The sequence below is a fragment of the Mustela nigripes genome, chromosome 1 (genome assembly GCF_022355385.1).
Source record: "Mustela nigripes isolate SB6536 chromosome 1, MUSNIG.SB6536, whole genome shotgun sequence".
Taxonomy (NCBI): Eukaryota; Metazoa; Chordata; class Mammalia; order Carnivora; family Mustelidae; genus Mustela; species Mustela nigripes.
In genome coordinates, this window is record NC_081557.1 from 125,589,960 (window position 1) to 125,615,729 (window position 25,770).

Consider the following 25,770-nt stretch of genomic DNA (forward strand, 5'->3'; position numbering starts at 1 on the left):
GTAACTCTACTGAGTCCGAGGGTAACTTCTTGAAGAACCTCCATACTGTTTTCCAGAGTGGCTATACCAGCTTGCATTCCCACCAACAGTGGTAAGAGGGTTTCCCTTTCTCAGTGGCAAGAGTTTAAGACCTTTTTTTACATCAAAAATGGTCAGTATATGGAATAAATGTATGCAAAAATATTTTAATAAGTATAGAATATTCATAAAATAATCCCACTAATGGGCTGAGTATGTCATAATCACTAGTGGGTAAATTAAAAATTATTTGGCTGTTGTACAAAATTAACTAGCGTTACTAGGAAATTATGTGTACAACCAAGGTGAAGATTTATCTAAGATTAGAACTTATATTCAACTTGGAAATAAGGTCCACCTGCCTTGTTATTTCTATTCTTAATTATTCTTGGGTATCATTGTCATGCAATATTATATTAGTTTTGGGCGTACAGTGTGATGATTCAATACTTGTCTCCACTGTGAAATAATCACCACCATAAGTCTAGTCACCATCTGTCTCCATAAGAAAGATACAATTTTTTTTTCTTTTGATGAACACCTTCGAGATCCATTCTCCCTCAGCAGCCTTCAAGTATGCTCAACACCTCAATTGGAGTTGCTCTGCTGCACATCACATCCCCATGATCTATTCACTTCACAACTGGAAGTCTGTACCACCCGACCCTGTTCATCCCTTACACTCAACCCCTAACACCCCTTCTCCCTGGCAACTGCCAATCTGTTCATATACATGAGTTTCATTTTGTTTTGTTTGTACAGTTTTTTTCAGATTTTGCGTAAAAGTGTCTGCTTAAGTATTTATCTTTCTCTGCCAGACTTATTTCACTTAGCTTAATACTGTTAAAGTTCACCATGTTGTCCCAAATGGCAAAGTTTTATTCTTTTTTTTTTTTTATGGCTGAGTACAGTTCCATTGTGTGTGTGTGTGTGTGTGTGTGTGTGTACACGCACATACACACACTATATCTTGCTCATTCTTCCTATTGATGGAAACAGGTTATTTCCATATCTTGGCTACTATAAACAATGCTGCAGTAAACACAGGGTGCACATACATTTTCATGTTAGTGTTTACATTTTCTTCAGATAAATATCTAGAAGTGGAATTGCTGGATTATATAGTTCTACTTTCAATTTTTTGAGGAAACTCCATACTGTTTTCCACAGTGGCTACACCAATTTATATTCCCACTATCAGTGCATGAGAGTTCCCCTCTCCATGCCCTTACCAACATTTGTTTCTTGTCTTTATGATAACAGCCATTTGAGTAGGTGAGAGGTGATACCTCATTCAAGTTTTGATTTGCATTTCTCTGATGATTAGTGATATTGAGCATGGCCTATTGGCCATGTATATGTCTTCTTTGGAAAAATGACTGTTCAGATCCTCTGCCCACTTTTTAATTAGATTGTTTGGTTTGCTTATTTATTTATTGCTATTGCATTATGTGTGTTATTTTGGATATTAACTCCTTATCAGATATATGATGTGTAAATATTCTATTTCAGTAGGTTGCCTGTATGTTTTGTGGATAATTTATTTTGCTGTACAGAAGAAACTTTATCTTGATGTAGTCCCCCTTAATTATTTCTGCTTTTATGCCTTTGTTTTTGGAATTAGATCCAGAAAAAAAATAATCACCAAGACATACATCAAAGAGCTTAGGGCCTACCTTCTCAGAGTTTTATGATTTCAGGTTTTACATTTGTCTATAATCCATTTTGAGTTAGTTTTTTCTGCGTGGTGTAAAATAATAGTATAGCTTCATTCTTTCGCATGTAGCTGTCCAGTTCACCTAACCATTTATTAAACAAGCTATCCCTTTCCCATTGTATATTCTTGGCTCTTTTTTTGTACATAAATTGACCATATATATATGTGGGTTTATTTCTGGACTCTCTATTCTGTTCCATTGATCTATGTGTCTATTTTTATGCCAATACTGTACTGTTTTTGTGTGTTTATTTTTGTTTTAAAGATTTTATTTATTTATTTGACACAGAAAGAGAAGTAGGCATAACATAGATAGAGGGAGAGAGAAAAGCAGGTTCCCTGCTGAGCTGAGAGCCCAATGCAGGGCTTGATCCCAGGACCCTAGGATCATGACCTGAGCCAAAGGCAGACACCCAACCAACTGAGCCACCAAGACTCCCTATTTTTGTTTATTTTTTAAAAGATTTTACTTATTTGAGACAAACAGAGAGTGAGAGAGTGAGCACAAACAGCGGGGAGGGAATGAGCAGGGAGTCTGGTGTGGGGCTTGATCCCAGGACCCTGAGATCATGACCTGAGCCAAAGCAGATGTCCAACCAACTGAGCCACCCAAGCACCCCCATACTATTTTGATTATTATATATTGATTGATGGAAAGATTTTATTTATTTATTTGAGAGAAACAGAGATAGTGGCAGAGATAATGAGAGAAAGAGAGCACAGTGGAAAGAGAGGGAGAAGCAGGCTCCCCAATGAGCAGGAAGCTCGATGCAGGGCTCTATAAAGGGCTCAATCCCAGGATCATGGGATCATGACCCGAGCTGAAGGCAGAAATTTAACCAACTGAACCACCCCAGGTCCACTGATTATTACAGATTTATAATACAATTTGAAATTAGGGAACATGATGACTCCAGCTTTGTTTTTCTTTCTCAAGATTGCTTTGACTATTCAAGGTCTTTTGTGGTTCCATATACATTTTACGATTGTTCTAGTTCTGTGGGAAAATCAGATTTTGATAGGGATTGCAGTAAACATGTAGACTGCATTGGGAAGTATGGACATTTTAACAATATTAATTCTTCCAATCCATGAACACAGAGTTATCTTTCCATTGATTTGTGTTTATTTCATTAATGTCTTATATTTTTCAGTGTACAAGCCTTTCTACCTCCTTGGTTAAATCTAATCCTAGATATTTTATTCTTTTTGATGCCATTATAGATGGGATTTTTTCCTTTTTTCTTTTAAAAAGTTTTTTTTTTTTTTTTTTTTTTTGAGAGAGAGAACAAGTGAGTGGGGGAAGAGCAGAAGGAGAGAATCTTTCAAGCAGACTCCCTGCTGAGCACAGGACCCAATGTGGGGCTTGATCCCATGATCCATGAGCTCATGACCTGAGCTGAAACCAAGAGTCAGATGCTTAATCAACTGAGCTACCCAGATGCCCTGGGACTGTTTTCTTAATTATTGTTTCTAATAGATTGTTGTTAGTATATAGGAATGCAACAATTTTTCTTATGTTAATTTGTATGCTAAAACTTTACTGAATTCATTTATTATTTCTAATAGTTTTTTGGTGGAGTCTTTAGGATTTTCTGTATATTAAGTCATGTTGTCCACAAATAGTGAGTGTTTTACCTCTTTTTTCCAGTTTGGATAGCTTCATTTCTTTTTCTTGCCCAGTTGCTGTGGCTAGGACTGCCAATACTATGTTAAATCAAAGTGGTGAGAATGGGAATCCTTGTCTTGTTCCTGATTTTAGAGAAAAAGTTTTCAGCTTTTCACTATTGAATATATTAGCTGTGGCCTTGTCATATATGGTCTTTACTATGTTTGACATTCATTCCCTCTCTATCCTTACTTCCTTAAGAGGTTTTTTTTTTTTTATCATAAATGGATGTTGAATTTTGTCAAATGATTTTTTTCTGCATCTATTGAGATGATTATATGATTTTTATCCTACATTTTGTTAATATGGTGTATCATGTTGATTTTTTTGATTTCCCCTTTAATTTCTCCTGTCCTTGACCCACTGGCTGTTCAGTAGCATGTTGTTAAATCTCTCTATATTTGTGATCTTTCTGTTTTTTTTTTCTTTGTAATTCATTTCTGGTTCATACCATTGTAGTTAGAAAAGGGGTTTTATTTGGGGGCGCCTGGGTGGCTCAGTGGGTTAAGCCGCTGCCTTCAGCTCAGGTCATGATCTCAAGGTCCTGGGATCGAGTCCCGCATCGGGCTCTCTGCTCAGCAGGGAGCCTGCTTCCTCCTCTCTCTGCCTGCCTCTCTGCCTACTTGTAATCTCTCTCTGTCAAATAAATAAATAAAATCTTAAAAAAAAAACATTAAAAAAAAAAAGGGGTTTTATTTGATTTCAATGTTCTTAAATTTATTGAGACTTGTTTTGTGCTGTAACATATGATCTGTTGTGAAGAATATTCCCTGTGCATTTGAGAGGAATGTCTATTCTGCTGCTTTTTATGGAATGTTCTGTGTATATCTATTATGTGCAACTTGTCTAATGTGTCACTTAAGGATGATGTTTCCTTATTGATTTTCTAACTGAGTGATCTAGTTTTTGATGTAAGTGGGGTAATAAAATCCTCTATTTTTGTTGCAATGATCTCAATTTCTTCCCTTAAATCTTTTAATATTTGCTTTAGATGTTTAGGTGCTCCTATATTAGGTGCATAAATATTTACAAATGTCATATCTTCCTGTGGGATTGATCCCTTCATCATTATGTAATTCCCTTCTTTGAATTTATTACAGTGTTTGTTTTAAAGCTTATTTTGTCAAATGTAAGTTTAGTCATCCCAGCTTTATTTTGGTTTCCAATCGTATGAAACATTTTTTTTATCCCTTCACTTTCAGTCTAAGTGTATCCTTACCTCTAAAGTGAGTCTCTTATAAGCAGCATATAGATGGGTCTTTATTTTTTTGTTATTCCTTTAGCAACATTGTGACTTTTGATTGGAGAATTTAGTTCATTTACAACTAAAGTAATTATTGACAGGTATGTGCTTATTGCCATTTTTAAAATTGTTTTCTGGCTGCTTTGTAGTTCCTCAGTATTCCTCTTCTTCTTTTGCTCTCTTCCCTGGTGGTTTGATGACTTTCTTTAGTGTTATGCTTAGATTCCTTTCTTATTATCTTCTGTGTATCTACTGTAGGTTTATGCTTTGTGGTTACCATGAGGGCCACATATAACAGCTTATGTAAATAACACTTTATTTAATTTATTTATTTATTTGTTTGTTTTTAAAGATTTTATTTATTTATTTGACAGAGATCACAAGTAGGGAGAGAGGCAGGCAGAGAGAGAGGAGGAAGCAGGCTCCCTGCCGAGCAGAGAGCCCGATGCGGGGCTTGATCCCAGGACCCTGGGATCATGACCTGAGCTGAAAGCAGAGGCTTTAACCCACTGAGCCACCCAGGCGCCCCAACACTTTATTTTAAAAGTTAATAGCAACTTAAGTTAGAACACATTCTAAAACTCTATGGCCTCCCACTCCACCTCTTAGTTTTTGATGTCATATTTTACATCTTTTTATTTTTTATATTCCTTAACCAATAGTTATTTTTACTAGTTTTGTCTTTTAACCTTCAGAAGAGTTTTATTAGTGACTAACCTGTTACCTTTACTATATATTTACCTTTACCAATGAGATTTATACTTTAATATACTTGCTTGTTATTAATTCATGCTTTTTTCCCTTTTAGCTTAAAGTAGTTACTTTAACATTTCTTTTAAAGTCGGTTTGTGTTGATGAACTTCTCTAGTTTTTACTTGTTGGGAAACCTTTGTATCTCTCTTTCAATTCAAAATGATAACCTTGCTGGGTCGAATATTTTTGGCTGCAAATTTTTTCCTTTCAGCTTTGAATATATTATTAGCCTTCTTCTCACCTGCAAAGATTCTGTTGAAAAATCTACTGATAGTCTTTGGGGTTTTCCTTGTATGTAACAACTTGCTTTTCTTGTCGTCCTTTTAAAATTCTCCCTTTATCTTTAACTTTTGATATTTTAATTGTAATGTATTTTGGTGTGGATCTTTTTGGGTTCATCTTACTTGAATCTATCTTGGATTCCTGGATATTGGATGTCTGCTTTTCCCCCATGCTAGGTAAGTTTTCAGAGATTTATTTCTTCAAATGAGTTTTCTCCCCCTTTCTCTCTCTCTCTGGTCTCTTCTGGGACCCTTCCTTTATAAATATTATTCTGTTTGTTGTTGTCTCTAAGGTCTTCTGAGCTATCTTCCCTTTTTAAAATTCTTCTTTCTTTTTGCCACTCTATTTGGGTGAGTCCCACTGCCCTGTCTTTTAGATCACTGATCCTTTCTTCTGCTTCACCTAGTTTGCTGTTGAATCACTTTAGTATATTTTTCCCTTCAGTTATTGTATTCAGCTCTGTGACTTCTGGGCTTTCTTATATTTTCTATCTCTTTGGTAAAGTTCTCACTATGTTCATCCATTCTTCTCCCAAGTTGTTGAGCACCTTAATTACATTACTTTTGATTGTTTATCAGGTACATTACTTATATCCATTTCATTAAATTTTTTTTCTGAGGTTTTATCTTGCTTTTTCATTTGGATCATAATCCTCTGTTTCCCCATTTTTCTTGATTCTCTGCATTTGTTTCTACATATTAGGTAAAACACTACCTCTTCCAATCCTGAAGGAGTAGACTTGTATAGGAGGTGAAACTTGTTGTTCAACATTGCTTTAGCTCTTGGTTGTCTCTTGAACTTTTGTTATTACCTAAACAACCTGGTTGTTGGTAGGTAGGTGTTGAAGTGTGCTGAAAACCTGTCAGTTTTCCAAAGGGAGGGATCTCAGTCATCATCTACTTTCAGGCTAATTAGAAGACAGATGGTCAGGCAGCAGCTTTAAAGTATTCAAATATAAATAGTTCTGTGGGTCTGTCATTATAAATCCTGCTGACCTTCAGACCAGGTGACCTGGAGGTGTGCCTTGGGTGACAGTTGCAAAACGTGGGGCTTCAGATGAGTGTGTACTTTCTGTGAGGCATCACTGCACTGTAGAAAGGCCCAAAGAATCCAGAAAGATGGACCTGCAAGACTACATTCCCTGAGAGCCCCTTTGCAGCCCTAGGTATGTGGCAAACTTGAAGTTTGCCCTTCAGACTTGTGTCTGAATAAATGAGCATCTTCCAGAGAAAGATTGGGAGTGTTTCAGTCTTCTATCTCTGTAGTACCCTTGGGATATTAACCCGATGTTAACTGTCTCTGTTACAGTCCCATGGGTCCCAGGAATGCAGCTCCTCTGGCTATCAGAGCCAGATGACTGAGGAATATCTGCTGTGTAGATTTCATGTGTCCAACAGTTTTAACAAGACAGCAGGAAAGCACAGAGCTGGGGCACACTTGCTTGAGCTATCATGATAGAGAAAGAGTGCAAAAATGGTACCCACCAGTGCCTCTGTCCCTGGAGCGAGTCCCATTGGCCTCTGCCTCTCTGGCATATGTTTTAGGATTAGCAAACTTCACATATAGTCTATGTACTTTTCAAATTGCTACTTTTATGCTTGACCCACGGATAAGTTAGTCTGCATACAAGCTCTTTAAGAGAAGTACTCTAGTCCCTACAGCCCATTGGGTTTCCCGGATGTGAGCCTTATTGGTTTTCAAACCCAGATATTTTGGGGGCTTCTCTCTCCATTGCAGGTATCAGGGATTGGGGTGCCTGATGTGAGGAATGAACCCCACATTCCTTGGGGAGAAGTTACAGATTTGTGAAATCACACCCAATTATGGATTGCCATGTTGCAGGTGGGGTTTTGATAAAAATGCATCTCATTTCTCCCATTCATCTAGAGGTGGCTCTTCTACCATTTGTTGTAAAGGAGCTGTTAGCTAGTTTTCAGATCTTATTCAGAAGGAACTGTTCCATAGGTAGCTATAGATTCAGTGTGTCTATGGGAGGTGAGTTCAGGATCTTTAAATGCCACCATCTTGGATGCCCTCTCTCAAGCTGCCTTTAAACATTGACTAAAATTAAATTTTTTGTCTACGTGCTATTTTTCTATGATCTGTATGGAAATAAACACAGCAGCTTTGAGTAAAAACTGCATCGTTAAGCCACAGTCTTTGATCTGTACTAAATATTTAATAAAACCAGTCTTCAAATGTCAAAAAAGAGGGGTGAGTTTTATGGTATATGGCTTATATCTCAATAAAGCTGTTATTTTTAAAAATAATACCTTTAAAAAGTTTATAAAAGGTGAATAGTAGTTTGTTCTTGCAAGTATCCCTTAGCTGTGAAATCTTAGGTGTCACTAAAGTCATCTACATAAGTTATTATAAATATACTGGCAAAATGCTTAGAATGACATAGCTCTACCACAGTGCACTACCAGAGTGCTTAGCATATACTAAGCTTCCTATATTTTTAAATAAAGGAATGGTTGAAAATTTGAGAAAGGAAATGCTTATGCAATACTCATAAGAATTAAGCTCCCAGATAAATTGTGAGTATATCAGCCATTGGATGTTTGGAGTCCATGACTGTCAACTCTTGTCTCCTGATATTTTGGTAACATCAAGAACCTCTTTCTATTTCAGTAACTTCCTTGAGAGACTTTCAAATGCCCTACAATGTGCTGGGGAATATGGTTCCTGCCCTTAAAGTGTTTCACTGTCAATCTGGAGATAAATATAATCATTCATACATAGAATTAACTGAGATAGGTACTATAAGCTGTCTAAAGTGCTTTAAAACCTAGAGCACATTTATTTGAGTATCTTCACAAAAGCAAGACTAGTGTTTGGGGGTAAACTTAGTCTTAAAAGGGAGCCAAACAGATTGGGAGTCAAATCCAGTGAATATAATTGCCATCTCAAATGGCATATACATTTGAAAAATTATAACGTGTATCATGGGGAACATCTTTGAATTTTAAACTGCATAAAATGTTTAGTGTGCTTAGAAATTCACAGGTTCTTTGCTCTACTCCTGTGTTTCTTTATCCTCCACCCTTACACAGATCTTCAGGGTAAGTTAAAAGTTGCTGCTAACTATTTCATCTTTTCCCAAATGTTTCTCCCTCCCTAGCATCTAGGACTCGTGGCCAATCTCCATTCTTTTTCTCCTATATCTCTCATTTTCCTAGATACTACACTGACACTGAGGTCTCTGCCTGCCCAAAGTTGGCTGTTTCTAGAGTTCTATCCCAGGCATTCCTTTACTCTTCATTAAAAGCCTACTGTGAGCAATTTTATTTCCTACTATGCCATGCCCTAACTCCTACATGCATACGTCTGGCAAATCCATATTTCTGGCCCCAATTTTCCCCCCTGTGCTTCATATCCATATTTCTAGTTTCCAGACATACAAAGCATGGAAAGGAAGATAATTTCCTTTTAGGTGATGTCATCTAATGATGAGGCTAACGGCAATTTTGGAATTCCTCTTTAGGAAATTCCTGCATAGTATAGTAGTGTAAAGTATTCATAAGAAATTTACTGAATTTTGTTTCAAAAATGAGGTTACCCATAGGGATTATTTACTGCATTTTTCAGTGTGCCTCTAAATTCTTTTGGCTCTTTCCAGAGACAATGCTGTGCTGCTCTTTTGAGTATCTGTGTGTGTGTGTGTGTGTATATACACGTATACATTTTGATAAACATATCAAAAGCATATGCCACAAGCTCAGAAATCATTTCAAAAGAGTATAATTTTAAATAGGTTGTGTCAGGATTAGAGGTATCAACTTGCATAACTTCCCAAGAGTTGATGAGAATACTATTCATTTTCATAGATAAGCTAAGGTATGCTTGCAAAAATAAGTTAGATTGCATTAAAGATTTATTTAGTTTATTTGTGAGAGAGAGCAAGGACATGCAGCGGGTGGGGCAGAGGGAGAAGGAGACAAGCAGGCTCCCTGCTGAGTGCAGAGCCTGGGGTGGGGCTCAGTCCTGGGACCCTGAGATCACGACTTGAGCTGAAATCGAGAGTTGGAGGCTTAACCAACTGAACTGCCCAGGCAACCCGCTAAGTTACTTTTTGAAAATCTTCCATTGTGCAATGAGTGAAATGCCATAATGTGAACATACACTCTGCAAGGCAGATGGCATGTAAAGACCCTGGCTTTTAGGGAAACAGGGTTAAAGAACTAACACTTTCTGTTTACCTGAGTGCCCGGTACTATTGGATGCATTCTTCTTTTCTTTTCTTATTGGTCAAAGAATACTCTGTGTTTCAGAAGTACAATGGAGTTTCACATTCCTGAAGTTGTGAATATTGCTGTTTATGATTCTCTTCTCATTTTTTCATAACAAAATCATGAATAATTTTCTTCCGCATTTAGGCATAGCTCAATTCTCCAGAAAAATTATGAGGGATATTTCAAATGCAGACATGGAGTAAAGTACCATGAGAGGTGCACTTACAAATTTAAATACTTGTTTTGTGGGACAACTAAAATGGTATTGAGAGAGCTGGAGATTATAAAATTATTAATAAATAAAATAGCACACTATTTAGAATTTTGAGCAAACTTGTGTTTCTAGGACTAAAAATGTTTTATCAAATTGATGTGAACTCTCCAAGCTCTTTCTTGGACTGTAATATTCAATAAAAAAAAGTTGATAAAAGAAAAAATAAAGGACAGTATTCTTTACATATCACTTTTAAACCTCAGGGAAAAATTATTATTTTTATTTAGTTAAAATGGACTCACTGAAGGTTATTTATGTTCATGTTCCTAAAAGCTAGTATTTTTTTTCATGGAAGTACATTTTGGATTATGTTCGGCCTGATGAGGATTGTTAAATTACAACATACACAAACAAAAAACTGAGTTCAGTGAGCAAGAAATGCAAAACAGTATAAACAAAACTATTGGTGGGTGAGTCCCATTGTTTTTCTCCCAAAGTAGTAATAGATTTCCAAAAAAATATCTTAAATTACTTGGAACTTGCTCTAAAAATAATGCTAGAGAAAAAGTCTTTCTAGTACAAAGTATATACTCCACTCAATGAAGGTTTAGTTCTACAGCCAACAAAAATTGTTACTACAGCATATGAGATGTACATATCACATGTTACTTCAAGGATTTCTAAATTTCAAAGTTGGCAACAGAATTAGAAGCGAATCTCTCTTTGGAAGGGAAAGAATCAAATATTCCCTTGTAGAAGAGCCACAGATTATTTGTCTAAGTTAAAGGACAAGGTTAAAATGTTAGACAAATATTAATTCCAGTTTTCTATATGCAGTGCACAGGTGCAACTTGAACAGCATATTATATGGTATAATCATTAAATTCATTCAACCAGACCTTAGAGAGTTAAAAACATATATTCTGAGGAACAGGACTCCTCGGTCCAAAGGATGAGAATGAAACAGTGCAGAATATTTGTGTATCAAGGTGATTCCAGTTTCCAACTGGGAAAACAGGACTGTTAACACCCACATCCCCTGACAACTGTCCAATTATGTATATCACACTTGGCCTACTGTTTGCAGTAGAAGTAATCAATAAAGGATGTGGTTGAGTGAACATAGATTTTGGTTGAACCAATGCATGAAAACTTAATCATTTACTCAGAGAGAAGAAATCAAATAGAGCAGAGATGAAACAGCCACTAAGGGGATTGTTGATTGTGCCACCAAGTTTGTGGGCCACAGATGAAAGTAATAAGGCAAATGGAATCAGTGACAGGAGAAAATGTAAAAAGCTATTCTTAATTTCATGAATTAATAGAAATGTTTTGATGTATTTTTGGGGTGTCATTTTTAGGAAATTTCGCATCAAAGCCCGGGTATTCCATTTTAAAGAATATATGAAAATTACTAGGGCATGTCATTTCTCTCAAGCAAAAAGAAATTAATTTTCAGCTATAACAGAAAGGTAATTTTCACACTTGAAACTTTGTACTGATTGATTGAAAGATCTCCACTGTGGAAAGTTTTCTGGGGAATAATTTAACCTGAGTTTGCAAGAAAATTTACAATGAGTATGGAATAAACCCAGAGATAGGCTAGTTGTGACCAGTGTGTCTTGACCAATTCTCATTTTTGTGATTTTTTTCCACCTAGATTCTTTTCAAAAGTCATCGTAATTATTCACAGAGTCTCAGCATTTCAGTAAAATGAGTTACTTCAGTAAATGAGGAAAAAAAAAAAAAGCCGTAAAGAAAACTGAAGAATTTTGCTCTCTGTATTTACTAAAATTGTCTGTCTGTGTTAATAATAATATTTATTTGGTAATTTCTCAACTCACTCTCTTTTTGTTTTATGGACCATAATTCTGGCTTTTATAGCTGTGTCATAGGCAATTTTTATCATTTGAGACTATCGACCCCCCTTTTCTTCACCAGTATTCCAAGTGGGGCAGGGAAAGATATTGTAATGCTTATTTTCTGTTACGCTCCTTAACCCCTTGTGCAATTAATATTATTCAGAACAATGGCAAAAATAACAAACACTGTTCACTATTAAAAGCTTCATCAATAACTCTAATGGATGGCTGGGTCCAGCATTACCAAATGGACAACTCTGTATTACCAAGTCCTTAGTCTTGAGGGAATATGGTGTGTTTTTCAATTGAAGGCTTAGTATAAATTCTTATAACCATTTTAGAAGCTTCTAGCCTTAGAGATTATTCACCTTTCATGCATGCTCAGCTGATAGCCTTAGACACACACTTATGCTAGACATGGCTATCCTCTTCCATTTTCTTTAAAGAGATAAAATATATTTATAGAGATAGGGCTACCATTAGTGAAACTTGTCCAATTGCACAGGTTAGGAAAAAGAGATTTAGAGAAGATGTAAAGCTTAGCTTCATGTGCGGCTTGATTTATTTCTCTGCTGCCTCTCCCATAATTTCCTCTATTTTGGTTGTGCTTCATTTCTTGAATGTTGCTGCTAATCTGAGGGCAGTTTAGGACTTTGAAAGGGGTGTGTGTGTGTGTGTGTGTGTGTGCGCACGCGCACGAATTAAGGAACACCAAGCCCTTACAAAGTTAAATCTTTTTTAAATGACCACAAAATTTGTATCAATGCAATTTTAGTAATCAGTGGACTTGATTGATTAAGTCTTCTTAGATAACTAGGGTGTGTTGTCTACCTGAAGAGAGCATTTGTTTTTGAAACATCTGTCTCTTGAGTTATTTTGCACAAATGGTAAAAGAGTATGCTGCGGCTTACAGTCCCCTGGATGCTATCCCATAACCAGTAACCATGCTGCAAAATGGTAGATTTGCACTGGAAAGCTTGCAGTGTCTCTGGGGTACTTGTTCCCTATGGCCCCAGAAGAAGCATCTCCTGTACTCCCTTGTGTATTACATAACATTATAAAACTAAGAACCCAGGTCTACCATACAAATCATTGATGGCTTCATCTGGTACTTAGTAGATGGAAATTCTTATAAGGGCAATTTGTTTCATTGGGTATAAAAATGAGGTGTGGGGGGGTCAATCTTCCTGCCTATTTATTACATGTTTGCCCCAAGACAGGTTACTAGACTGCTGGAATAGAATTGTTCCCATTTCTGCCAAAAACTCTTCCTTCTTTATGATATATCAAATATAGCTGTATCCTTTGCCACACCTAGGCCCCAAATAACACTTCAGCAGCCAAATGAAAACATTAAATTGCCTGTCTGTTATTGTTGCCAAGATTTAGCAGATAATTGTTCCACTCTCTCAGCTTTTATCACATAAGCCAGGAATTCCGATCCTTGAGTGGAGATTAAAATATTCCAAGAGAGACACTTGTCTTTAACAGGTGAGAATTATTTTAAGATAATCTCATGCATCCAGACGTTTAAGAAATAAAAACTATCAGTAACCAAAGTGGCATTCCAACCCTTATGACACAGTAAGTACTCAAGATATGTTTGTAAAAAATATTTTCCCCTGGAATTTTCTCTTTAGTTATCCTGGAACACATGTCATTTTGTAAAAATTATTTTGTAAACATGTTAAGGGATGCATTTATTTAACTGTACAGGCTTAGGCCAGGTCTGCTACTACAAAGCAAGGCAAATACTCCAACCATTTTCTACTGATTCTGAGCCATGTTAACAACAGAGTCAAGTAATTTAGAAATCAAAATGAACTGCACCAAAGGGCACAGAGTTGGGGTGTTCCAAATAGACATTAAATTGAAAACTTCTAAATCTCTCCTTTGTGTTCAAACATCTGCTTCCTTCCAGTTGTTACATGGAAAGTAAAAGTTTAAGGGATAGCTGGGTTGATTTTCCAGAGGTTTGTTACCAATCTCACTTGCTTTACCCATGGCTGGCCCTTCCTTCCTGGGGTAAATACTCTTACTTTCCTTATAGATATATCTGTGTCCCTAACCACTTCTAGCGATGACAGCATTGTCTTTTATTTGGTGTTTTGTAGGGACCTTTCATTTTGTTGGCATGGGTATTTTGATATTTAATTATTTATTTATTAATGATTATTATATTGGCAATGGTAATTATATAATGATGATGTACTTTCAGTTCACAAGGCATTTAATCTTTTAAATTCCTTTTAAATAACAATTTTATCTTTTTTATTTTTTTACTATTTTATCTTTTAAAATACTTCTTTGTATGTGTTTACAAGTTGAAATACAGGAATTAGAATTTGACACACTCTTTATCTGTCCTTTTTCTTCTTCTTATCACTACTAACTACTACTACTACCAGCACACAACCATTATTAAAAAGCAGTATCTTCAGTATAAGATAACATACAAAAACCAAGGCCTTAATTTTGATGACTTTTCTTATTCTACCTTGAATTAAATAACGTTGCAACACAATGCAATAATTAAATGGAACACACAATGTTCACAATACGAGTAAAGATAAATATGTTTTCCATGGAAAAATCTGTTGTTCAGCTATATTTTTATTAAATTTTCTGTTTTAAATGAAATAGAGGGGATACCGTTCTCGCATTCCGTTGTTTATCCAGATCGTACACTCGAAGGAAGGATGTCTTCATGGAAGAAGCAAGACTGAAGCATAAATGAAAACTTTCCTCCAAGAAGAGATCCGGAAAGGTTACGGTGAGCTACAGTTACTGAAGCGTACTATATATTTCTGTGCTCTCTGCTTTTTTAACCTATGAGATGTGACCTGATTTTTCCCTTTCATTCAAGGTTCTCACTAAACTTACAGAAAATCAAAAATAAAACAGTACAAAGGAGGCACAGACAAAGAAGAGTTTAGGTGCATATTTTAAAATGCCACATTGGTTTAAAATAACTTACGATGAAAGGGTCACTTAAGAAGGGCACTGCTTAAAATTTAAGCAGGCAGTAATGGAAAGCGACAGACCTCAAACAATTTAAGTCTTTCACAGCTGAGTGAATTCACAGTGACAGCAAGACAAGGATGTGCTAACTTACCTCTGCAGGACCTTGGCTATTGCTTCATAGGCTCTCCCCAGGCTGAGATCATCATCCAGGTCTGTGGAGATTTTACTGCAAGTGTTAAGGACCTATCAGGAAAAGAAATACATATTAAATATACAGCACGGCCAGATACACTGATGTTTCATTTCATAACAGAAAAGCTGAAAATTAATAGTTGTTTTTAATGTCTCCATAAAATATTTTTTTATTAAAAATTCATGTTGGTTTGGTTTATTTTTATCGATAGCATAACTTGTTTCACAGCAATGTCTTTAAGCCATGACAGTGAGGTCTTACTTTTGTAAAAATACTTCTTTTCTTGCACAATCCCAAATCTTCCAATTTATAGAACTTAGGTGTGAATAAATAATTGAATGGTTTACAACATTATTTTAAAATATGGTACTATTATCTAAGGTAATAGAAGGCAGATTATAATATTCTACTGGGGTAGCTTACATATCACTTTTCTTTCTATAAATAGCTGTTTTGAAAAGCGTGAATTTAGGTGCTAGGCAATTTCTAAATCTATCATTTTATTAGATGCATATCTCACAGTTTGTGCGTGTATTTGGTATACACTAAAAATATTTCTTAAAAATGTACTTCATTACCAACAATCTCTTCAATAATCAAAAGATTATGGCTGCCACCGCCAAACATATGATCTTAATTTAATTCAACATGGACACCATCTTTATGGCATAATTTCCCTTTTTCTTCTTTTTCTCTTTCAGTGGCCAGGAGGAGGAAAATATGTAAAAGAAAATTTCTATTCTTTCTTCTTCCTTCATTGTTACTTGACCCAACCTATTACACACATGAGGACACAGGAAATCTCCAAAGACCTCTATGGAAATCCTTTTTGCACATTTTCTAAGACAGAATTAGTGAAAGTCATTTGACAGCATTTGGAGAGAGAGTCAGGCTGAGGGAGGACGTGAATATGCACTGTGTGCTACTGCCTGAATTAGGCAGCTTTGAAGATTTAAGTATTAGAGGCAGTCTTGATATTTGACTTGACTTTCTTAGGGTTCATGTTTGGAAATAATTTCAATGAGGCCATCATGATACCTTAATTTTTTTTTTCTTTAAAGATTTTATTTATTTATTTATTTGACAGACAGAGATCACAAGCAGGCAGAGAGGCAGGCAGGGAGAGAGGAGGAAGCAGGCTCCCCGCTGAGCAGAGAGCCCGATGGGGGGATTGAGCCGAAGGACCCTGAGATCATGACCTGAGCCGAAGGCAGAGGCTTAACCCACTGAGCCACCCAGGTGCCCGTGTACCCAATAAATTTTGCGTGTGTGTGTGGTTTATAAGTGCTTGTTGGAATGCTGGTATCAAAACTTACTGATACATATTGACCCAGGCTTTTAATTCCTGTTAAACCCACAAAGTTCAAAATTTTGATTCTTATTTATTTTTTTTTTTTATATTTTATTTATTTATTTGACAGAGAGAAATCACAAGTAGATGGAGAGGCAGGCAGAGAGAGAGAGAGGGAAGCAGGCTCTCCGCTGAGCAGAGAGCCCGATGCGGGACTCGATCCCAGGACTCTGAGATCATGACCTGAGCCGAAGGCAGCGGCTTAACCCACTGAGCCACCCAGGCACCCTTGATTCTTATTTTTAAGCCTCTTAATATGCCTTGTATAAAACTGAGAATACCCTCTTCACTTTGTCTTGCATAACTGACAACACCTACATTAAATCTGATATAACTTGACATAGACCTTTCCCAGTGAAGGGGCAGAATTCATGAGTTTTGTGAATTTATAGGAGACCTTATTGAATCCAAATATCAAAATATTTAGAAAGAGACCGTCTAGTGTCTTTTTTTGGTTCACACATCTTTATATGACATTCTAGAACTTTAAGATTGAATATTATTATGTTTCCTGCCAAAAACAATTTGTTTACTCAGCAAATACTGTTACTGTGTACCAGGTGCTATGTTAGACCCTAAGAAATCTTAAATAGAAGGGAACATGCTTGCAGCCCTGAAGGCATTTACAGTCTTGTGGTACAGAGGTTTGGGTTGATGCATTGTGTGAATTAGTGATGACCGAAGGCAGGATTCCCCAGGGCTTATACTATACTTATCCCGCATACTCTCCCACGTCCCTGGCTACTTGTAGCAGTACAGGAAGTATCTACAGGCACCCATTATCTTAGGGGTATGACTCTTCACCCTATGGATAGGAGAGCAGGTACCCAAGAAATTACAGGTAAATACTTCAGGGCTGATAACTCCTATCCCACACAAGTATGCGAAGGAGCAAGGGCAAAAACGAACTCAGTCTGGGCTTTTGGTTTTGGCCTCAGGCTTGACTCCACAGAAGCCTCCTCCTGGAGGCAGACATGGTCTACTGGAATGAACACTAAACTCAGAGTAAGAAGATTTGGATTCAAGTCCTAGTTATTTCACACATTTGGTCCAGGAATGCTCTTGGAGAAGACTTCCTCAGAATTGAAAAAGAAAACCTGCTTCTTAGAGGAGTTGTGAGGCCACCAGAAGATGATATAGAGCGCTACGTAAGCTACATAAGCCACAGGACAAGATTGTTTGGGAGTCTGTGAACCAGTCATTAGTGAACAGCTCCTCATAGGGATTTCCCCCCTCAAAGGAAAGGCAACACATCTTAATTTGCAGCTTGAGAGAGTTCATATGTCACCTTACACGTTTTACCTAAAAATAGGAACTATATAGGCAGTAGGAAGAATTTAGTTCATTACTGGCCCAGTAGAGAAACAATGAATGACATGAAATCCAAACTGAAGACCTACAAAGTGCCACCGAGAAGCCCATCTCAATCAGACAGGACCTCTGCTCCTCAGGAGTGTGAGCTTGAGTGGGAGACCATACACACACACACAGGAGAAGCACAAGGAGAATACAAGGCAAAATTCAGCAGATTGGAGAATCCTCTAGTCTAATCTAAGAGGAGTAGAAAGGACGTGATTAAAATACAAGGGGAAAACTCATAGAAGTGGAAAAACAACTTGATATTAGTAATTGGGTAGAAAATAAAGATGTTTTATATTGCTCTTACGGTAAACTAACTTACCTGCTTTTTAATTAAAGTAGGCAGGGTATAATTTACAAATGAACAAACAGTAATCAATTTGAATGATCAGACAAATAGTGGAATCTTTTTTACAAAGAATACTTCAAGTGAGAAAATACAGTGCAGATCTGAGGGATCCACTATACTTGACTGAATAGCCCCAGACAAGCATATGTTATAAAAACAAATCCAGGGTCTGGAATGTTAAATTCTATCATCATAAATCAAAGGTAAGAGGAGAGGATAAAGACTCTCAGGTGCAAACTATTTGATGAATTAGAAATTCATTATGTATCTTTAAACTGTATTGACAATGAATTTCATAACCTTTGTCAAAAGACAAAAGACAACACCAATTAAGCACAGTACTAGGTGAATTTCAATAAACACTAACCTGTGCATGATGACAAGGTTATCACAGTTGGAAAAATCAGTTCATATTCCTAATAAAAATTGACTGCTACATGGCTACTCAAATTTCTCCAATAATTTCAGTGAATAATGGAGATGAAGCTTTGAAAACTGAAGTTTTAAAGGCTATGGTCTTTATCTTCCCATAAAACTGATTACCTGAAAAGGCATTTTCAAATAAAATCCAAGTTCTTAAAATGATATAATTTCTTCTGGTCACCTAAAAACAAAACTAGTAGAATATGTAGCATAAAAAAATGAGAATGTGCAAAAGAATAATGCTGGCAATATGTGACAAATTCTTCGAAGAATTGTTTGCTGTAAAATAAAATTTTAAGGATCATTAATTTCTTTTGCTGCAGTACCCTTCAAGGGAGCATTGGATTTAAGTCAAGATTGTCACCTGTCAACAAAGTGATGGGAGGGGTGGTTTGGAGAAAAAGAGAGGGAGAGGGAGACAGAGAGAGAGAGAGAGAGAGAGAGAGAGAAGACTAACCTTGTCCTTCCAGAAGATTAGAAGAATAAATTCTATGCGTGAGCTTTGGCACCTTTAAGGGCAGATATATAAGAAGTCATTATTATGTCTATTAATTTCAAACATCCAATTGTTTTCTGTCTACACATGTTGAGGACTTCCAGTGATGAGGATACATCTGTTCTTACAATCCCCTTCCTTACTGTAGACAACATTAACACAGAAAAAATATTCCAACAATAATGGGTGTTATACTTGTTTTCACAGCTGAAATCTGCTTTAAACCACTATGAGGACAATCATTCCTGGCCTAACTTTTCCAGATCATGTGGAATTATCTTCTCACCCCTCTGCCAGCCAGCTTTTATAAGAAAACACCATCCCCTGGTCAATTTGTTTTTAAAACCTGTATGTACTTTAACATTATGGTAGATTCACATGCAATTGTAAGAAATGATACAGAGCACTCCCATGTATCCCTCACCCATGTAATGTCCTGCCAAGCACAACCAGGAGACTGATGTTGATACAATCCACCCACTTCATTCCAATTTCATGAGTTTTACACATGCTTGTGTGTGTGCACGTGGGTGTTAATTTTATGAGGTTGTAGCACATGTATCTATTCCTGTAACCACCACCTCCACAGTCAAGACCTAGAAGAGTTCTCTCACTGTAACAATCCCTCATGTTACCTTTCATTTGTAGTTATGTTTGTTGCTTGGAAGAGAAAAAAGAGAGATGGGGAAAAATATGCTTTTTCTTTCTTCGTTGGGTGAAAGGTCTGCCTTAGAAAACATTCTGAAATACCATGGCGTCTGCCCTGTTCCCTTCTGGTCCACCTCCCTCACCCTGTGTGTTTGCATTTTACTAGGGGAATTTCTTCAGCTGAGTGATACATAGAAGGACAGTAGCTGATTAATGTAGTTCCTATTTAAGTATGAATAACCCAAAGATTACTAACTCTGACAGAAGTTGTAGGTTTTTTTTTTTTTTTTTTTAGATTTATTTATTTTGAGAGAGAGAGACAGAGAGAGAGCAAGCAGGGAGAGGGGCAGAGGGAGAGAATCTCAAGCAGACTCCCCGCTGAGCACAGAGTCTGCAGTGGGGCTTGATCTCACAATCCTGAGATCATGACCTGAGCTGAAACCGAGAGTTGGACGCTTAACTGCCTGAGCCACCTTGGTAACCCCAGAAGTTACATTTTCAAAAGGAAGCTTGCTAGCCCCAAACCCCTTCTTCTGGGTAGAGTTTTATGCAGCCTAGCAAAGTGAAATGAAACAATTCAGAGTGTGTGTGCGGGATAATTTGATTATAAAACAACAACAACAAAAACAGCCAGCCTTCTGGTAAAACTCGGCCTTATGATACGATCATTGAAGCAGGTACTTGTTTTTATAACCTCTTTGGATCTACTTGTATGCCTCAGGTTTTCTAGAAGCTTCACACAATTTTCCACAATCTCCTTATCAAAGTGGTATGGAAGAGAATAATAAAAGGGAGGAGGGGAGACGTGCAGTTGATGATGTGAACATCAGGGACTTGTTAGTCACTGATACCTCAAAGGTAGCACCTTATCACTTTTGCTTTCTTCATAATGCTTAACCTCTATTTATAATAAATAAACATATAATGCAAAGTACTCTTCTAGGTCATTCTATCAGATCATTCGATGTAATTGAAAGATAAAACTACATATATATATATTTTAGGTACACAGTGTATATTACATATCTGCATATGTAATATAGATATATCCCCGCCCTTAAAGGCCTTACTAATGCAATAAGACTTACAGACACTGATATTATATAGTGCTGTAAGTCTGTATAAAGGGCTAAAAATCTAGTCCAAAGGCATTAATTCATTAAACAAAGACTGAGTGTCTTCTACTGGCCAAGCCATGCTCTGGGTGCTAGACATACAACAGCAAACAATACAAAATCCCTGCCCCCATGCCATCTACACGGCATTTAGAGGATGGGGAGAAAACTTGTAATTAAATGTATACATGAGTGAAGTTCAAATAGTGTAGGAACAATGAAGATCTGAGAAAGGCTTCCTATAGGAAGAGAAACTCAATCTAAAGGAATGACAGGATTGGGTCAGTGGTGAGGTGGGCAGCTTTAATGAAGGTTTGGGGAAGTGAGGAGGGCCACAGTGAGAAAGAAGTTTTACCAGAGTACACAGAAAAAACAATGCCCAACAGAAAGTCTGCTTTAAGATTCACCCACAGAATGTTTTGTCTAGTAACATGTACTAAGTAATCACAGTTTTATTTGTTAAATTTTAAAAAAGATTTATTTATTTTTTATTGTTATGTCACCATATAGTACATCATTAGTTTTTTAAAAAAATATTTTATTTATTTATTTGACAGACAGAGATCATAGATAGGCAGAGAGACAGGCATAGAGAGAAAGGAAAAGCAGGCTCCCTGCTGAGCAGAGAGCCTGATGTGGGGCTTGATCCCAGTACCCTGAGATCATGACCTGAGTGAAGGCAGAGGCTTAACCTACTGAGCCACCCAGGGACCCTACATCATTAGTTTTTAATCACAGTTTTAATTGATGGTATGGAGTGACAAACTTTCAAGTTGCAATTTATCTATTTGGTTACAAGGAAGGACTGTGACTATTATTCTGAAAGTGAGGTGGGTTATTCACTTGCATTCTTTACTCATGCTCGTAATTTTTTATTTCTTTATTCACTTTCATTTTTTATTTCATGCTTGTAAATGTACTCTTGCAGGATTATTTTATTCGTAGTTTTTGTCTAATTTCTAGGCAGCTCATCGTGTTTGGTTAAAATATGCCGTGTCCAAGGTGGGGCACTGCCTGCCTTGTTTCCCATTATCCAAGTTAAAAAACGAAAACAAAAACAAAAACCTTTTTAAGTAGGCTCCACTCCCAGAGACCCTGAAATCAAGAACTGAGCTGAGATCAAGAGTCAGATGCTTAACCAACCAGGTGCCCCTCAAAAGATTTAATGCAGAGTTGTTCCTGTGTCTAGGGAAATGAAAGGAAATACTCTTCTTTTTCCCTCTGGCATAGCACCAAGCATGCACAACTCTAACTAAGACAGATCAGTGAAAAGAAGTTTAAACAGGCCTTCCTGCTCTGGCTGGTGACCCCATCTGTCTTTGTTTCTGCAGAGAAACAATCAGGGAAACCAGCACATAAAATAAGTTCTAATGTGTAGCCCATTTGGGATGGAAATTTTGTAATTTTGCAAAAATTTCAAAGAACTATAATTCTACTTTTACTTCATACTTTTGGTATTTTTTTTCTGTAGACATTCCTCCTTCACTTACCACCCTCCCCCACTGCTCTCTTCCTTAGTTAATTCAATATTTGAAATCAGTAGGGACTTCTCCTCTGAGGGCATAGACCAGGCTTTAGAGGAGTCTTATGGGATAATTAATCAAATTTCCCTCTGGGTGTTCACATTTTCTTCAAATAGCATAGGCTTTCAAGTCACACAGGTCTACTACTGAGCTGAGTGACACGTGTCAAGTGACTTTCTCTCTCTGAGCATATTTCCTCAGGTATAAAATGGAAATGAATAAAGTCTACCTTGAAGATATGTTATAAAGTTCCAATAAGATGAGGTATTAATAATACCTACTAAAGATTTGAATAAAGCAACTGCTTAATTTTCCTGTGTACTTATCTTATCTAAGTGGTTCTCAAATGGGGTGATTTTGTCCCCTAGGGGATATTTGGTAATGTCTGGAAATATTTGAGGTCGTCAAAATTGGGAGGGTTGCTACTATCATTTAGCGAGTAGGAACCAAGGATGCTGCTAGATACCCTACAATGCACATGGTAGTTCCTCATAACAAAGAATTATCCAGCCCAAAACATGAATAGTGTTGATGTGAAGCAATCCCGGTTTAGCCTTTACCTCAAACATTTTCATGATTGGAAACAACACCTTGTGGAGCCAACTGCTCTACCACTGAAGAATTACGTGAGAATTATTGGTTAAGTTAAGCAAAACTGGTAACTTCTACTGTTCGCCATGGCTGTGTTTAGTGGGACAACACAAGATGAGTTCATCCCTCATCCATGTAAGAGTCCTTCTAATACTGAAAGATAGCTGTCTTCCCTCCTCAAAGCCTCCTAACATACGAAGTCATCCAGGAGATTCTGAAATGAGTGAGAATGTACCCCAACTGTATAGCCATTTGAATGTTTCATTTTTAGTTTTGTCTGAGTTCTAGAAGAGTTTAAATAAACCCATCTGGACCAAAAAATGTCCCTGAAACCATGAAGATGCATCCATCAGGTTTGTTTATAAGTTATGGTCTATTACCTAGGGTGTATGTTTTACCTCTTCTTCCTTGCCCACCATAAAAAGATAGTACAGCTAGCTGTTATACCTCTCCTACACAAACCCCAAATTGTGCCATTTCATAACAAAAGTTTGGCACAGTGCTGAATATCATGCATTACTTCGAGGAGAAAAAGGCAATGATACAGATTCACTCTTGTGCAATAAGAAATACAGAAATAAAAAAAATCAAGTCTGCCATCTTGAGCTTGAAATCAATGTCAAGTCTTATCGGAAATACATTTATTCTGATTTCTGGCAATCTAACCCCCTTTAGCCATTTCACAGTTGGTGAGCAGAAAGGATGTTTCTGCCTCATTTACAGTGTCTGAACATGATTCAGACAATCAACTGCAACATTAGTCAAAGAAATCAGTGGCTAATGATTTCTGACAAGCACTGCAGTAACAGGCTGAGGACCAGACTGGACCACAACATTCAGAGTACTTTACAGGAGTCAGCAAGCGGAGATGGCAGAAGATGGTAAAAATGGAGTAAACAGAACTGTCAGCCCATCACTTACACATTTTTTTTGCAAAGTCATTGTACTCAACGTGTAGCAAATACAGTAATCCTTTTCTACAAATATGTTATATTGAATGAACACTGAGGACCAGCACATTATGCAGCTCTGTAAACTGTAACACACAAAAGTAGTTAAATACTTCACATTCCACTGAAACTATATACTTAAGTTAGGAGCAGTGTAGCCTATTTATGTTGATCACCTGAACTCTCTTTCAGGAACTCTCTCTTCCTGAAATGCATTACTCATCATTTGGAGTGACTATTCCACACCGTTTATTGTGTTGCCCAACACATAGCATGAAGGTTACGTGGTCTAGTACAGAAAGGATTGAATGTGAAAAGGTATGAGCTCTAGATTCTCTTCTGCCATTAGCTCAGGGTATGATTTTGACGGGTCACCTGGTCACCTTGAGCTTCAGTATCCAAGTCTGGAAGATAATGGGGTAGGACCAAAGGATCTAAAACACTCCCTTCCAAAAATATTAGTTGGAGTTCAGAACTCTACATTGATACATTTAGTAATTTAAGATAGGCTCTGATTGTTTCAATAATTTATCATTGGCTTTAAAGTCCCTGATAAACCCATTTTTAAAATTTTTTAAAAGAAACAAAAAGATGAGTCCTTTCATGCAATTGAAAAGTTATTTTTTTAAAAAAATGTTATCTTCATGCTTATTTGAAGAATCACACATACTCTTAATGAATTGCTTTTTAAAGAATGTCCCTACACTGAAGTAGCTGATAGCAAGGAGAGCTGAATCTATAATACCTTTGGTTCATATTTATTAGCAACTACTATAAGTGCAATGATAAGTTCTCTTCAAAAATAGCAAATTTTTTTTGTACCACCTAAAATTTTTAAGAATTTGATGAAAATTTAAGGTTATCCTTAAATGATGTAAACTGAATTAGAATTGTTAATTTCTCACACGCTAGGAGTTTATATTGTATTTTCAAAAAAGCTTTTACAAAGATAGAAATAAATCTTAAAAAAAAAAAATTCCAAGAATCTTCTTTCACCTTAAAACTGTCTCTCTAGATGTCCAATATACAGGGGACTCTCAAGACCCAAAATAATGAGATAGAATTTCACTTGCAGCTAAAAATAAAAGTTTTCTGAGTAGTAAATTGGAACATATTGCTCAAAACTGCCATTTCTAAATCGGTCATTATAGGTTTGTAGTATGTTAAGGAGACAAATTTATGAAGAATTTCAGTTCTAATTCTCAATTATTTTCTATACTATAATTCAGAAAGCATAAAAATACTTATCCTGTACAAGCCAATCATGGTGTGAGTTATACTTCGCAGCTCCTTAAAAAGAAATTTTCCCTGCCCTTAAGTTCTTGCTAGGAAAATCCACTGAAGACTTTGTTTTACATTTTGCTAGAAGGTTCTTGACTAAAGGCAGTCCAGTAATCTATGAAACTATATAGTTATATATATATATACTTATAGTATATATAGATTATATATTTTATATATATATGTATATGATATAATTTTTATATAATAAAATATAATAACATATAATATATTGTTAAATATTATTTATATTATATAATACAAAATATTATTATATAATATAACATATAATATTATATATATATAGAGAGAGAGAGAGAATAGATTCTATGTCATGGCCTGACATACAAAGTTCTATTTGGTGGACGACTATAGTGATTAGTCAGTTCTTTTTTTTTTTATGTTCAGTTAGCCACTGTGTAGTACATCATTAGCTTTTGATGTAGTGTTCAATGATTCATTAGTTACATAAGTTCTGTCACGCTCTCTTAGGAAATTCAGACCCATTGAGCAGTTGGTAATGGCAGAAATGAG

General features: G+C 36.4%; 1 protein-coding gene across 4 annotated transcripts in view; it reads right to left on the bottom strand.

Annotated features, from left to right (window-relative positions):
• The window catches only part of TTC29 (tetratricopeptide repeat domain 29), a 236,264-nt gene that overhangs the window by 92,073 nt on the left and 118,421 nt on the right, over nucleotides 1-25,770 (bottom strand). For all 4 annotated transcript variants that reach the window (XM_059373391.1, XM_059373409.1, XM_059373400.1 and 1 more), the window contains one exon: nucleotides 15,109-15,200. In XM_059373391.1, the coding sequence (XP_059229374.1) occupies nucleotides 15,109-15,200 (92 nt within the window). The remainder of the gene's footprint in view (nucleotides 1-15,108; nucleotides 15,201-25,770) is intronic.